Source organism: Lycium barbarum, chromosome 6 (assembly GCF_019175385.1).
Source record: "Lycium barbarum isolate Lr01 chromosome 6, ASM1917538v2, whole genome shotgun sequence".
In the NCBI taxonomy this organism is placed as follows: Eukaryota; Viridiplantae; Streptophyta; class Magnoliopsida; order Solanales; family Solanaceae; genus Lycium; species Lycium barbarum.
In genome coordinates this window covers 137,196,248-137,209,738 of record NC_083342.1, presented here as the reverse complement: position 1 = coordinate 137,209,738, position 13,491 = coordinate 137,196,248, and the positions used below count along the sequence as shown (strand labels likewise).

General features: G+C 36.0%; 3 protein-coding genes across 5 annotated transcripts; 2 read left to right on the top strand and 1 right to left on the bottom strand.

Annotated features, from left to right (window-relative positions):
- Nucleotides 1-328: 328 nt before the first annotated feature.
- On the top strand, nt 329-4,586 carry LOC132599410 (uncharacterized). Its single transcript, XM_060312769.1, has 4 exons — nt 329-1,225; nt 1,688-1,825; nt 3,550-3,789; nt 4,193-4,586. The coding sequence occupies exons 1-4, from the start codon at nt 389-391 to the stop codon at nt 4,304-4,306; spliced, it is 1,329 nt and encodes a 442-aa protein (XP_060168752.1). The 5' UTR covers nt 329-388; the 3' UTR covers nt 4,307-4,586.
- A 578-nt stretch (nt 4,587-5,164) lies between these two features.
- Nucleotides 5,165-8,970, top strand: LOC132599411 (uncharacterized). Of its 3 annotated transcripts, none has more exons than XM_060312771.1 (4): nt 5,165-6,860; nt 6,960-7,874; nt 7,962-8,528; nt 8,601-8,970. In XM_060312771.1, exons 2-3 carry the CDS (start codon nt 7,122-7,124, stop codon nt 8,202-8,204), a joined length of 996 nt encoding a protein of 331 aa, XP_060168754.1. In that variant the 5' UTR covers nt 5,165-6,860; nt 6,960-7,121; the 3' UTR covers nt 8,205-8,528; nt 8,601-8,970. The 3 variants fall into 3 exon arrangements, with proteins under 3 accessions (XP_060168754.1, XP_060168755.1, XP_060168753.1); XM_060312772.1 differs by having other exon boundaries at nt 5,165-7,874; nt 7,962-8,115; nt 8,205-8,528; XM_060312770.1 differs by having other exon boundaries at nt 5,165-7,874.
- Nucleotides 8,971-9,979: 1,009 nt separating this feature from the next.
- On the bottom strand, nt 9,980-10,473 carry LOC132644769 (uncharacterized). The gene is made up of 2 exons (XM_060361374.1): nt 10,348-10,473; nt 9,980-10,234 (listed from the first exon to the last, which is right to left on the bottom strand). The coding sequence occupies exons 1-2, from the start codon at nt 10,471-10,473 to the stop codon at nt 9,980-9,982; spliced, it is 381 nt and encodes a 126-aa protein (XP_060217357.1).
- Between the last annotated feature and the right edge of the window lie 3,018 nt (nt 10,474-13,491).

Here is a 13,491-nt window from a genome sequence, read left to right as displayed (position 1 = left end):
TTAAAACTAAATTCGGAAAAGTAGATTTATTTTAAAAATAATCAGTTTTATAGATTTAAAATATGTCCAAATTTTTAATAAGAACACTCAGTTTTCCAGATTTGTTTTCTAAAAATCGGATTTTTTAAAATACAATTCAGTTTTTCATATATTAAGAAAATACAGATTTTGTTTTTTAAAAAAATTAAATTTTCTCATTTTTTACGTTTGTCACTCTCTTTAAACACACACGTTACCCCTAGTCATTATACTATTTTAGATAAATTTAGGGGTAATAGAAGCCAAAAAAATTAAATGTGTCGAAACAGTGCCTTATCCGAAAAGACAAAAAGGATTTTTCCACTTTACTTGGCAAACTCTCCCCATTATTTTGAAGTCAAACACAGTGATGAGTTTGCACTGTTATCATCGTTGTCTGTCATTGCTGTTGTTGGTCACAGCGACGGCGGCGGAAGATCCGTCTACAGTCATATCAAGATTCCAGCAGTACCTTCAGATCAACACAGCCCAACCTCACCCCAACTACTATGAAGCTGCCCACTTTATAAGATCGCAGGCCGAGTCTCTATCCCTCGAGTCCCGGACCCTGGAGCTCGTCGAGGGCAAGCCTTTGATTCTGCTCAAATGGGAAGGCAAGGACCCCAGCCTCCCTTCCATCCTCCTCAACTCACATACCGATATTGTCCCTTCGGAGCATCACAAGTGGACTCACCCGCCTCTCTCCGCCCACTTAGATTCCACCACCGGCAACATCTACGCCCGGGGTTCTCAGGACATGAAGTGCGTGGGGTTGCAGTACCTGGAGGCCATTCGAAAACTCAAGGCTTCTGGCTTCCGCCCGCTGCGCACTGTCTACCTCTCCTACGTTCCCGACGAGGAGATCGGTGGAATTGATGGTGCCGGAAAGTTTGCTGATTCCGATGCCTTTGCCAAGATGAATGTTGGGATTGTACTTGATGAAGGCTTGGCTTCTCCCACCGACAGCTATCGTGCATTCTATGGAGAGAGGTCCCCCTGGTGGCTGGTCGTTAAGGCCGTGGGTGCTCCTGGACACGGGGCTAAGCTCTATGATAATACTGCCATGGAGAATCTGCTTAAAAGCATCGAAACTATAAGGAGATTCAGAGCTGCGCAGTTCGATCTAGTTAAGGCCCGACTGAAAGCTGAAGGCGAGGTCATTTCTGTTAATATGGTCTTCTTGAAATCTGGCACCCCTTCTCCCTCTGTAAGTAAGCCTAGCTCTTTCATTCTCACTTCATGATATTTTAGCACTTTGTGTACTATTACGAATTCGTGCAGTCTTTGTTTGAGCTTATTCATTCAATGCCATCAAGTGCTGAGTACTAGCCTGGAAAATACTCGTGTACTGAGATAAGGGTTTAAACGTTTTTTACAAAGTAAAGAAGACTTCAAATGGGTTTTATTGAACAGTTTAAATGTTAGTATTGACGTAGTTAAGCGAATGGAGATAAAGTCAACTCCTATGTGAATTTGAACTTTTTATTACACAGTTTGTCTTGATATGCGTTTATCCGAGGTTCAGTCTAACAAAAATTTGAAGTAATATAGCAGATTTAGGGTGTTTTATGGAACAAGCCTTTCTTGTAAATCAATGGCCCCTTTCCCTACACTTGAGAATCAGAATTGAAATAAGTTTAAAATGTGGACTTCTTTATTTCTGTGGCAGGGTTTTGTCATGAACCTGCAGCCATCTGAAGCCCAAGCAGGATTTGACATCAGAGTACCACCAACTGCAGATCAGGCATCCTTAGAGAGGCGAATAGCTGAGGAATGGGCACCTGCTTCACGCAACATGACTTTTGAGGTATTAGGAATAATCCTTGCTTCTCCTTTAATTTTAGAGCTGCGGTAAACGACCTGTAATGCGGTGACTACCTCAGTCCTTTTCCAAAGAAAACGGCCTAGAACAATTGACATTTAACTGTTTTCTTTGTGTTGGGTGCGGAGAAGAGGTGGATACACCAAACAAAATTTGTCTCGTACCTTTCTTTTCCTCATCCAATTTGGCATGAAGTGTTAGCATAGTGAGCCTATTGACCAGCAGTTTATCTGAAGCTTTCATTGAGTCTCTCTTTCAAGCTGCTACAGTTTTTTAAAATAAATAAATAAATCAAGTAAAGGTATTTTTATTCATAAACATGGCCAAACTAGCCGTATACAAGGGATATACCAAAAGGTAAAGCATCTACACAATATGATTCTCTACAAACTCCGGTCATCTACACTACGAGGAACTTTCTGGTTACACCAAAAGAAAATAAGTGAGCGGATACTCTCCTCAACTGAGAGAAACTCGACTCTACTCCTTCAAAAGCTCTCCTATTTCTCTCTCTCCAAACCACCCACATTAACTGTTATGTTTCCATCAACCTTTCTTCATTACCTTTCTGAGGGCTACAACTTGTTGTGTCCTTCCGTGTACATGCGTATGCTGTATCTTTCTTCTTTAATATGTGCATGGACGCATTTCTACTTCAATGCCTGCTACGCTTGAGCTGTATTATGTGAAATGCTAGTTACATGTGGATGTCTCATTTTAAAGGATATCCTTGCAAGCACAGACAGCCAGAGTTTTTGAAAGAGCATGAAAAACCCCTGAGTACATCTAGATTTGAAACATATAATTGATGTGCATGCTGAGGAAATTCGTAAATGAAACCACTGTCCTCGCGTGCATACTCTTTGAGATTTCATCTCCGTTCATTTCCCCAACCTCATCAATCCAGGATGCTGTTAAATAGGTAAGATTACGCGCCGCTTTATGGCTGCAGTTTTAATCATTTTCTGAAGGAACTAAAAAGAGTTTTTAGACTAAAGTTGTAAATGGAAATTCAATCACGTATTTAACTCATCTTGAGGTTGGAGACTGGTTGCTTCCTTTAATACATCTCCCAGAAGTTTACGATATTATGTCGTCATGTTACTAGTATTAGTTAACTAATTCTTATTTGTTAGATAACATGCTTCCTTAAAAGGTTAGTAAAAAGGATAAATCACCTGATCTGTTTTTCCTGTTTGTTTTGGAGAGGTGAATAAGTATCGTTGCGCTATGTTTTACAAAAAAAAATTGAAATAAGAAACTTTGCAACTTCAATTTTTTTAAGAGACAAATTAATGAGCTCAATCTTACTAGCGAAGTTGGTCAAATAGCCCCTCCAAAAGTGGAATGCGGGAAACAAAGCGGGATGGGTGGAAATCTCATGTCTGAAACTCTTAGGCTAGCTAATGTGAATGGACCATACCATCACTGCCTCTTCTAAAGTTTGTAAATGGATGGAAAATTCCTTGCCACTGTGAAAATCCACGTCCTCAACCATTCCAACCTTCTGAATTCTTTAGGTGGATAATAATAGTTTCTAAATTATCTTCAGGTATACTACTTTATAGAATTCCTCGCTGGTTATTGTTTGATTTCTTAAATTCCTTACCTGTTATTGTTTGACTTCGTGTCAGCAGTCTATTTGAACAATATTTGGATGTGCTGTATGTTAATTTAAGTGACTGGACAATGCCCTTGCTCTTGGACAGTTCAAGCAAAAGGTGTCTGTGAATGACAAGTTCGGAAGGCCAGCCGTTACAGCTGTTGACAGTTCCAATATTTGGTGGGCACTGCTTGAAGATGCTATCATCAAAGCTAATGCCAGACTTGGGAAACCAGAAATATTTCCTGCATCAACAGATGCACGCTATTTTCGGGAGCTAGGCCTGCCAGCAATAGGATTTTCTCCGATGGCAAACACTCCCATTCTTCTTCATGACCACAACGAGGTGAGCATTACTTAATATTGCTTGCTTGTTGCACATGGTAGTTTTGTCTCTGCATAAACAGACATACAGTTTTTCGAACCTCTTAAATATAAAGTTTTACTATGAGAAAGCCAAAAGAATAAGTTGAGAACTCCAGAAAAAAGGAAGCAGAATGTAATGCAATGGTACATGGTTACTGTTTACCAGATCAACTGTTTGGTGCATATAAGCAAACATTTACAGGAGGCCATGATCCAGAAATGATGTAAATTATGACCACAGCAGCTGAGAATTCACCACTTTTCCATCTTATGCATGTGATATAGTAACTTTGACTGGACTTGAAAATTGTGTTCACTTGTTTAAATAGTTTTGTTTTATCTGACTTTGGCCTTTAGTTAATAAACATTCTCTTTTGCTGCAGTTCTTGAACAAGGATGAGTATTTGAAAGGTATTGATGTTTACGAGTCAATAATCAAAACATATGCATCTTATATTCAGCATCCAAGAGATGATGCTTCGAAAGAAGAATTATGAGCAAATTCTATTGAAGAAAACTTGAGCCCCGTCTGGCCTTGTATTATATCGGTGAAGGTCGTAGAGCGGTTGGAAGACAGGGCCGTCTTCCCAACATCTTTCTGCTAGAATAAGTAGCATGGATATTTCACAATCATTGATTTGACCAAGATGATCAATGTGTAAAAACTCTTCTATGTGTGGCATATATCTTCCCGTATACCATATGGAGTTTCTCCGCCTATATGGGAAATAAAATATTGCAAGCAATGACGAGAACAAATTGGGTAGACAAACGAAATGTCAAAGCTTAGCGTGGCTTGGAAATGAATGAAAAGGGAATAAGAGGAAATGGAAGAACAGCGCGTTTATCAAAACGACTAAATATCAAACTTTTTTTTTTTTTTTGGCAAAAGTCATAGATAGCTCTCAAAATTTCCCACATTTTTCTCGTGGCTATTTAATTCTAAGATTGTTCTAATTTGATACCTAAACTATTCTGAATTTGTATCACATAAGCATCTTTTGCCCTTTTTTAAATAACACCTGGGCACGTGTATATACGCCCTGCTTACGTGTACTTTCGTTCCATTTAATGTCTCCCACATGAAAAATAAAATCCATTTTTTTTAAATGGTTTCCTAAAGTAAATGGGCCTACCACTAAAACCTAATTCTCAAATTTACACTTTCTCTCTCCTCGATCCCTCTCTCTTTCATGGCGATATAGTCGACTGTGATGATCACCGTCGATTAAGGTGTTTTTTGAATAATATCTTACGTGTAAGTGTCTTACACCTTTGTATCTCTCTAGATTAGCTGTTAATCGTGTTCATAATGGCTGTTTAAGCTTGTTAGGGTTTTAGTTTTTGAGATTAATTTAGTTTTTTTGGGGTTTGTTTTTTAAATATTTTGTCCCTTTCCGTTACTATATTTGTAGTAGTCGTTTCTCGGTGGTGAGTGGATTAGAAAGTTAGGATTTTAATTTTCAGATTTGGGGTTATGTGTTTGAGAATATTCCCTGCCCCATTTCTGTAAAATATGCCTTAAAAGTGTGCCCCTTTGGTCATTTTGTTGAAATTAATTCATTTTGTGATTTTTTTTCCAGGTTTACCTTACTAATTGATCATGGAGGAGGTCATATTTACACACATTCACTACGGTGGGACCTTTGTAGAAAATCCTGACCCTAATTACCATTCCTTTTTAGTGCCAGTCATCAGGTATATCGAGAAAGACTACTATTCCCTAATGGAATTGGTTTATTATACTAGAGAATTAGGTTATTTAACAGTTGATGTTTTTTTTTTTACCAAGATGCAAATACTAGAGAATTCAACGTTATTGAGTCTGACCAACATCTACTGGACCTAATAAAAGACTTAAAAAATGAGGACCCCTTTCATGTATATGTCCTTCATTCATTGGATACTACTGCCTTGGCTGAAAATGATGGGCCTGTTGGTCTCTTAAAAGGCCCAGAAGTTTTTTCTAGTCAAACTAGGTCATCAAAAGGGGTTGGAGCTGCTGATAACTTAGATGAAGAGGGTGTTGGGGCTGCTGCTGATAACCTAGATCAAGAGGGTGTTTGGTCTGCTGATGATAACCTAGATCAGGAGGATGTTGGGGTTACTCCTGAGTTTGTATATGGGGCTGCTAGTGACAAGTTAAGTGAAGAAGCATCTAATCTAGTAGATGTTGATGTAGACGGTAATATATATGATTGTGTGAGTAGTGATTCAGATCTAGGAAAAATAGCACCAGAAGATGGGTCAGATATAGATGAGGAGTTGAGAGCTATTAAACAAGAAAGAAGAAGTAAACAAATAAAGAAACAAAAGGCTGCTGCAACTCAAGAAATTCCAGTTGGAGAGGCTGGTGGTATAGATAGAGGGTTTGAGGATATTGGGAAAAATAAGTCTAACAAATATGCTGGGAAATTGGGTTAGATGAGGAATATATTGATAGCTCTGACTGTTGGAGTGAAGATAGTGAGGAACAACTTGTTGTAGATGCTGTAAGGGGGGTAGATTTACCTTCTAGAAGTAAAAGCAAAAAAGTTAGGTATGATGAAGATTGTGAGGTGGCAGTTTTTGAGCTTAAAATGGTCTTTGATGGTGTAACACAATTTAGAAAGGCTCTAGCAGACTATGCTGTAGAATATAATAGAAAATATGGGTGACTGGAATCTGGAATTTTCCAGATTATGTGACTATGCTGACATGATCAAGCAAACCAATCCAGAAAGTAGTTGTTGGGTTAAAATTGATAAGGAGACTGAACGTGGGAAAAACTTTTTTGTATACTTCTATGTGTGCTTTCAGGCATTTAAGCAAGGCTGGTTGGATGGGTGCAGAAAAATAATAGGATTTGATGGTTGTTTTCTCAAAGGAGCTTGTAAGGGTGAGCTATTGGTAGCTGTGGGAAAGAATAGGAACAACCAAATGTATCCTATTGCCTGGGCAGTGGTGGATACAGAGACTAAACATAGCTGAAATTGGTTCATAAAGTATTTGATTGTTGATCTGAATTTGGGAAATGGTGAAGGGTTGACTGTAATGTCAGATATGCAAAAGGTACCATTTCTGTTCCATTTACTTAAAATTTCAGTTTAGTAGAGGACATTTCAGCATGTTTAACTGTTTTTTTTTTTGTACTTTACATATTTTTGGAAGGGACTTATTCCTGTCTTGTTGGAGCTGCTGCCAAATGCTGAGACAAGGAGATGTGCTAGACATGTTTGGAGTAATTGACACAAAGAATGGAGATGAGAAGAAAGAAGGAAGCAATTTTGGAGATGCTTTAAGGCTAGCTTTGAAGTCAAGTTTAAAGAGGAGATGGATAAAATGGCCAAATTGGGTAAGCCCAAGATAATGGAGGATTTTATGCATTATCAGTCTTTTACATTTTGTAGGGCATATTTCAAGTTTCATTCCAAGTGTGATGTTGTGGAAAATAACATATGTGAGACTTTAAATTCTTGGATCTTAGCTGCTAGACATAAATCTATTATCACCATCTTAGAGGAAATTAGGCATAATATGATGAATAGGCATGTAGACATGATCAAATTTGCTGAAACTTGGATTGATGATATTGCCCCTATGACAAGAAGAATATTAGAAGAGAACAAGGAATTGTCTAATAGGTGTCATGTTCAATGGAATGGGGTGCATGGTTTTGAAATTAGAGATGGTGGGTTCACATTTGTTGTCCACTTGGATAAGAAATATTGTGACTGTAGGCTATGGATGTTAGGGGGTATTCCTTGCCCTCATGTTGTTTGTGCTTATTATTACTTGAATCTAGATCTTGATGCACATGTAGAGCATTGGTATAGGAAGGAAACATTTCTTAAGGCTTATAGTCACTTCATCCAACCTATTACTAATACGAGGATGTGGCCTAAGACTATAAACCCATCAATAGAGCCTCCAGTGCCAAGAAAAATGCCTGGTAGACCAAAGAAGAAAAGAATGAAGGATAAAGATAAGCCAAAGAAATATGGAAAGTTGTCAAAAAAGGGTGTGAAGATGCCTTGTTCACTGTGCAAACAAGTTGGCCATAACAAGACTGCCTGTGGAAGAGGAGTAAGTACAATTGAATTTGTCATATTCTTAACTTTAGTTTCTTACATATAAATCCCTAATTTTCATCCCGTTGTTTCTGTTTGCTAGCATGGAATAGGTGATCCTTGTCAACCAATACCCTCAACTGAAAGGCAAAAAAGTCAATCTCAACCAACTCCACCAACTCAATCTAGCTCTATTTGTAGTGACACAAGTTCTGTGCCAAAAGATGCCCAAACTGTTGCTCCAACACCAGCAATAAGTATATCTTTTAAAAGTCATTTACATCTTCATTTAAATTGCACAATTTATACACTTTGGATCATTTACATTTTTAATTGTGTAATATAGTCTAGAATGAAGGGTCCTGCATATCCAACTGCTAGTTCAGCTTATGCAACTACATAGTCAAGCCCAATTTGTGGTGACACAAGTGCACAAAAGAGGGCTCAAGTTGGAGCTGGCAGGGGAAGGGGCAGAAAAAAATTCACAAATGCAAGAGGGGTACCATTTGTGAGTGCAAGAGACTCTTCTTCAAGTCAATTGCCACCATTATCAGGCCACAAAAGGGCATATACTACTGCTAGTTTTGCTGCAGTTACTGGAAATAAAAGTAGGCCTACAACTGATTTTGGTGTATACTCTAATCTTGTTACTGGAGCACAAGTCTTTAATGTAAGTTCACTTTATGATTTGTCTTTATCTTTGTTCAACACAATTTACTAATGTTTCACATTTTAATTGAAGCCTGGTACATCAAGTGAGGGGGTTCTACATTGTGCAACAAACTTGAAGTGTGCTTCACCAACAAATATTGATATTGGTTATAAAGCTCGTGGACTGAAATGACAAGGAAAGGATGCAATGACCACATCACAACTATCCGAAATGAGAGCTAACAAGAGAAACCAAAACGCTGCATCAGTAGCAAGCAGATCTTCAGCAGAAGGAAGCTCCAACAAGTAGTTAATGTAGGAAATTTGTCACATTTAGGGTATTTGAAACAATGTCTTTAGTATATGTAAACTGCAACAGTGCTGTCTATCTAGACTTATTATTATGCATTAATTTGGTATTGGGCAGTTTTGCCAATGACATTAGCAATGGTACTCTTTGATTTGTGCCAATGAAATTTGTGCCAATGCTACTCTTCAATTTCTGCCAATGAGTCAAATATGCACAGGGCAGATTAACATTTGTGCTGGAATATAGACAGTTGTAGCAGTTGTGCCTATTCAAGACAAAAAACACAATAAATGGGTCAAAGTACTCAACAACCAAATAAATGAAACGGTTGGAGTCAAATACAACTAACTAGGCCATAAATCAAAGACCACATCAACCGAATTCAATTCACTCCATCCAACTTCATCCAATTCACTTAATATTCCATTTCAACCATCTATAAAACCCATTCACTTCATCCCATTCAAATTATCCCATTCACTTCATCTCATTCAAATTATCCCATTCACTTCTTAAAACAAGTTCATTAACCTAACAAATGTTGTCATATTTCGAGAAGAAATTAACATGTTCATACGGATAAAGTGATGATTTCGTGCGTTTTAATTTAGCATCCATGTTTCATTTGCTATTTTTATTACAATAGTTTAGTAATTTTTCATGGTTTTTTTGCAGATGCTTCCTAGTAATATTCTTGACGTTCTACTAACCAAAAAAACCTATGCCGTTGTTGCTTATGGAGATAAACGTTACGCTATGACCTACAAAACTGGAAAACACGCGTGCCTTTGTCTCGGGTGGAAAGACTTTGTGGAATCCGAGCTATTGACAGAGGGAGATATACTCTGTATTTGGGTTTGCGAGTGTAAGTGCACGAAGGGCATAGGATTCAATGTTCAAAAGAAGGAAGAGGTGATAGTTGTTGACTAGGTCTCTATTTTCTTTTCTATGTATGATGCTTGTTTTCCTTTTAATGAACAATTGCTATGTTTCTTTGCTGATTTATATTTGCAGCTTCTTTTCATGTCATATTTGTGACTAATTCACAACGCCAAACACAAGCTAAGTAATTCACAAAATCTAATAACCAAAACAGTACTACAAACATAGAAGAAAATCTTTGTAGGAACATTACAAACAGTAACTAGGAAACAATTAGACTACCCAAAGCTAATTTTTGCCAGTAATAAACATAGAAGAACAACGACAAGCCTGTTGAATTTGACTTTTGCACAGTCGCTTTCCTGCTTAATTTCCTTCAATTTTTGTTTCAATGAATCAAATTTGCCTCCAAGTTCCTTCATTTTATGTTTCAATGTATCCCTCTCTTCTTCAACCTCTTTAAGCTTCTCCTTCAAAAGCTCAACCTCTGGAGAAGGATCAATCCATCTAAAATAGCCACATTCACCTTTATCCTACATAAAACGAAAAGAAGATTATGAATACAAACAAATCCAAAAAAATGGCCGAAAATTAAATTTTCAAAAATCAAATTTTCAAAAATCAAAATTTTAAAATAGCTACTCACTTTTGGCATCTTGCAACCAAAAAATCTACGACCTGAGTTGTTAACTGTTCTCGAAGTTCTTAAATTACAAGAATTACCACAATTACAAATAACATTTTCATCTATAACCCCTGAATTTTGTGACATTGTTATAAAGAAGAGAGAACCAAGAGAGAATACACACAACAACAACTATAAATCGAGAGAGAAGAGAGAAGGAAGACAAAAATTGAACAGAAAGAAGAGAGAGAAACGGGGGAGAAAGAAGAGAATTTGGAAATTTGGGGTTTTAAATTTGGGGTTATTAACCAAAAGAGGTTAATATTAACATTGGAAGTTGCCATGTAAGCAACAAAATACCCCTTCACGCGCACATTTTGCGTGCAACACAGATGAGCTGCCATGTAGTCAAAAGCTGCTTATGTGGTACAAATTCAGAGTAGTTTAAGTATCAAATTGGAACAATCTTAGGTTTAGGTAGCCATGAGGAAAATGTGGCAAAGTTTAGGGGGCTATCTATGACTTTTGCATTTTTTTTCTTCCAATATATATTCCGTGCAAATATCATTAGTGCTAAGTGTAAATTTACATTGAAGTCTGTAAGTTGCAATCAACCAGAAGTGTTGTTAACTCATGATTTTGTGGCATGTAAAAAAGGCCGAAGTCAAATAGTACTGTTTAGACTAATCTAATTTTAATGTAGCAAAAGAAAAAAGAAAGATAATACTATCGAGGGAAAAGGGTCAAAAACACCCCTCTACTCTGAGAAAAGGGCTAAAAATATCCTATGTTATAAATTTGGGTTAAAAATACTCCTCCCATCATGAAAGTTTTTAAATATACCCCTGTCCTAACGGAAATCCCAATATAATCCGATTTATTTAAAAAAAAAATTCATTTAAACTTGACCCAACTAAATAAAAATCCATATAGGTTATTCACTCCTGTGCCTAGTGGCTCCAGATGTAGTACTCGGAAACAAATTGGTCACATATGAATTTTTTATATAGTTGGATCGGGTTAAATAGAATGGTTTTACAAGTGAATTCACGTTATGTTGGGGATTTCCGTTAAGACAGGAGTACATTTAAAAACTTTCATGACGGGAAGGATATTTTTTACCCAAATTTATAATGGAGGATATTTTTAGCCTTTTTACCAAAGTAGAAAGGCATTTTTGACCCTTTTCCCTACTATCAATGTAAGTTTAGTTGAAGTTAATTTGACTTCTAATTATATCGTATAATGCAATTTTATCTAAATCTCCAGGTACATTTATTCTAAACATTTTCTTTTAACCATAAAATCATCAATACTTCCGGAAACAGCCTCCCTACCTAAGGTAGGGGTAAGGTCTGCGTACACTCTACCCTCCTCAGACCCACATTGTGAGATTCACTGGGTATATTGTTGTTGTTGTTGCTGCTTAAAATCATCAATACTAGAAATAAACCTCAAAATAGGATAATGAAACTAGAAAAAATGGAGCAAAATGGTAGTCAAGCACTTCACGCCGAAATTAAGGTCATCTTTTTTTTTTTTTCCTAGTAACTAGAGAGCGTATCCCCGTGCTGTGCACGGGCCCAACACTTTGGATTATATATATATATATATATAACATTTGCTAATAAACATACATAAGTTTGCACTGATTTTGTTCAAAACACGATTAATATAACATTGTAGTTTGTGCTCTGTATCCAAAACTTTATTATATTAGTGTTTTCTACGAATACAAAGTTGGCAAAAATTTATTAATACTTTTTAAAAAAGAAGATTTGTTTAAAAGGAAAATATTTTCCTCTATTTGAGATAAAACAATAGCAATATTTAAGCATTAGTTGATACTTTGAATTTTAATTCGATTAATTTAAAGGTGCAAAATATTCTATTGTTAATGTATGTAGATTGGACCTAAACAATACTTATTATTTTTTTATCAAATTTTGATTTAGATAATTATAATTCAAATTATTAAATTAATTTTACATGTTTAAAACGAAATAAAGTAAAAAATTGATTTTCTATTTAAACGAAGAACTACTATTTTATATTTTTTGGTAAATATTATTGATTTAGCTCATTTTTCTTGTCATGTTGTATTTTGCATGATTTTTAAGGAAACGTTAATTAGAATTATAATTTGACTAATTTACCTTATTAATTATTTGATCTCCATTTAATATTATTTTTTCTTTTATGACATTAATATTTTTTCACATTTATTAGAGTAAGAATAAAAATAAAAAATTAATTAAATTATATCTTATTTTAAAATATAAATATTTTAAGTATATTTATTTAGTAAACATAAAAATAAAATATGTTTTTTTTACTCGGGATTTGGTGAAACTAGTATGGTGCACAGTGTTTTACGATTTTTTTATTTTGGGTGAGGCACAACCATTGTTAGTTTTTTTTTTTTAATTCAATTCCACTAGGCTGTTGAGGGCCTAGGGCTGCTTTTATATAATTTTGCTCAAAACAAATCAAAATGTCTTTACAAATGGGCCAACTGGCAAATAAAATGCAGAAATAAAATGAGAATCACCTTTGAACAAATTTATCCAAAGCTGATATTACTAATTGCCTGAAATTAAACTAAAACTTGAACCCAAATAACTGAATTCAAAACTGCTTGAAATGATTCCAGGCAACCTTGTATAATTCATGCACCTTGTATCTAATCTTGAATTCTGGAAATTCTGCAACCATGAACACTGCAGCTTGCATCAGATGCACCAGCAAGGTGTATATCAGTAGTATATTTTGCTGTATCCTGTACTCCTTGTACTGCAACATTGCACAAAAATGGCCAGGTGCCCAATTCAAAGTGGCATAACTGATGCACAAATTGTCCTTAATGTAGCCAAACCAGTCTTCATATGCTGACCTTTCCTCTGCAGATTGAGCACAAAGTGCTAATACCACTACATGAAGAATTGGCACCATATAGAGACTGATTGACACTCCATGAATTTGCCTTAATTCCTTGTCACCAGTTCTACAAATGAAACTGCATAAAACATACCATCAGAACCTGTTATATTCCTGTGACCTTTATGATAAGTATACCAAATTCCTGCACAATATAGCACATAGTCAACTGGTACTAACATGCTATCCTCCATAAGGATTTTGATATAAAGATATCTTTGGAATACC

Bases quoted from the DNA above. Each gene is read 5' to 3' on its own strand.
- LOC132599410 (XM_060312769.1), top strand. From the start codon at position 389: ATGAGTTTGCACTGTTATCATCGTTGTCTGTCATTGCTGTTGTTGGTC. The intron at 1,226-1,687 runs GTAAGTAAGCCT...TTTCTGTGGCAG, and splicing joins CTGGCACCCCTTCTCCCTCT to GGTTTTGTCATGAACCTGCA. The intron at 1,826-3,549 runs GTATTAGGAATA...GCTCTTGGACAG, and splicing joins CACGCAACATGACTTTTGAG to TTCAAGCAAAAGGTGTCTGT.
- LOC132599411 (XM_060312771.1), top strand. From the start codon at position 7,122: ATGGATAAAATGGCCAAATTGGGTAAGCCCAAGATAATGGAGGATTTT. The intron at 7,875-7,961 runs GTAAGTACAATT...TCTGTTTGCTAG, and splicing joins AGACTGCCTGTGGAAGAGGA to CATGGAATAGGTGATCCTTG.
- LOC132644769 (XM_060361374.1), bottom strand. From the start codon at position 10,473: ATGTCACAAAATTCAGGGGTTATAGATGAAAATGTTATTTGTAATTGT. The intron at 10,235-10,347 runs GTGAGTAGCTAT...CGTTTTATGTAG, and splicing joins TTGGTTGCAAGATGCCAAAA to GATAAAGGTGAATGTGGCTA.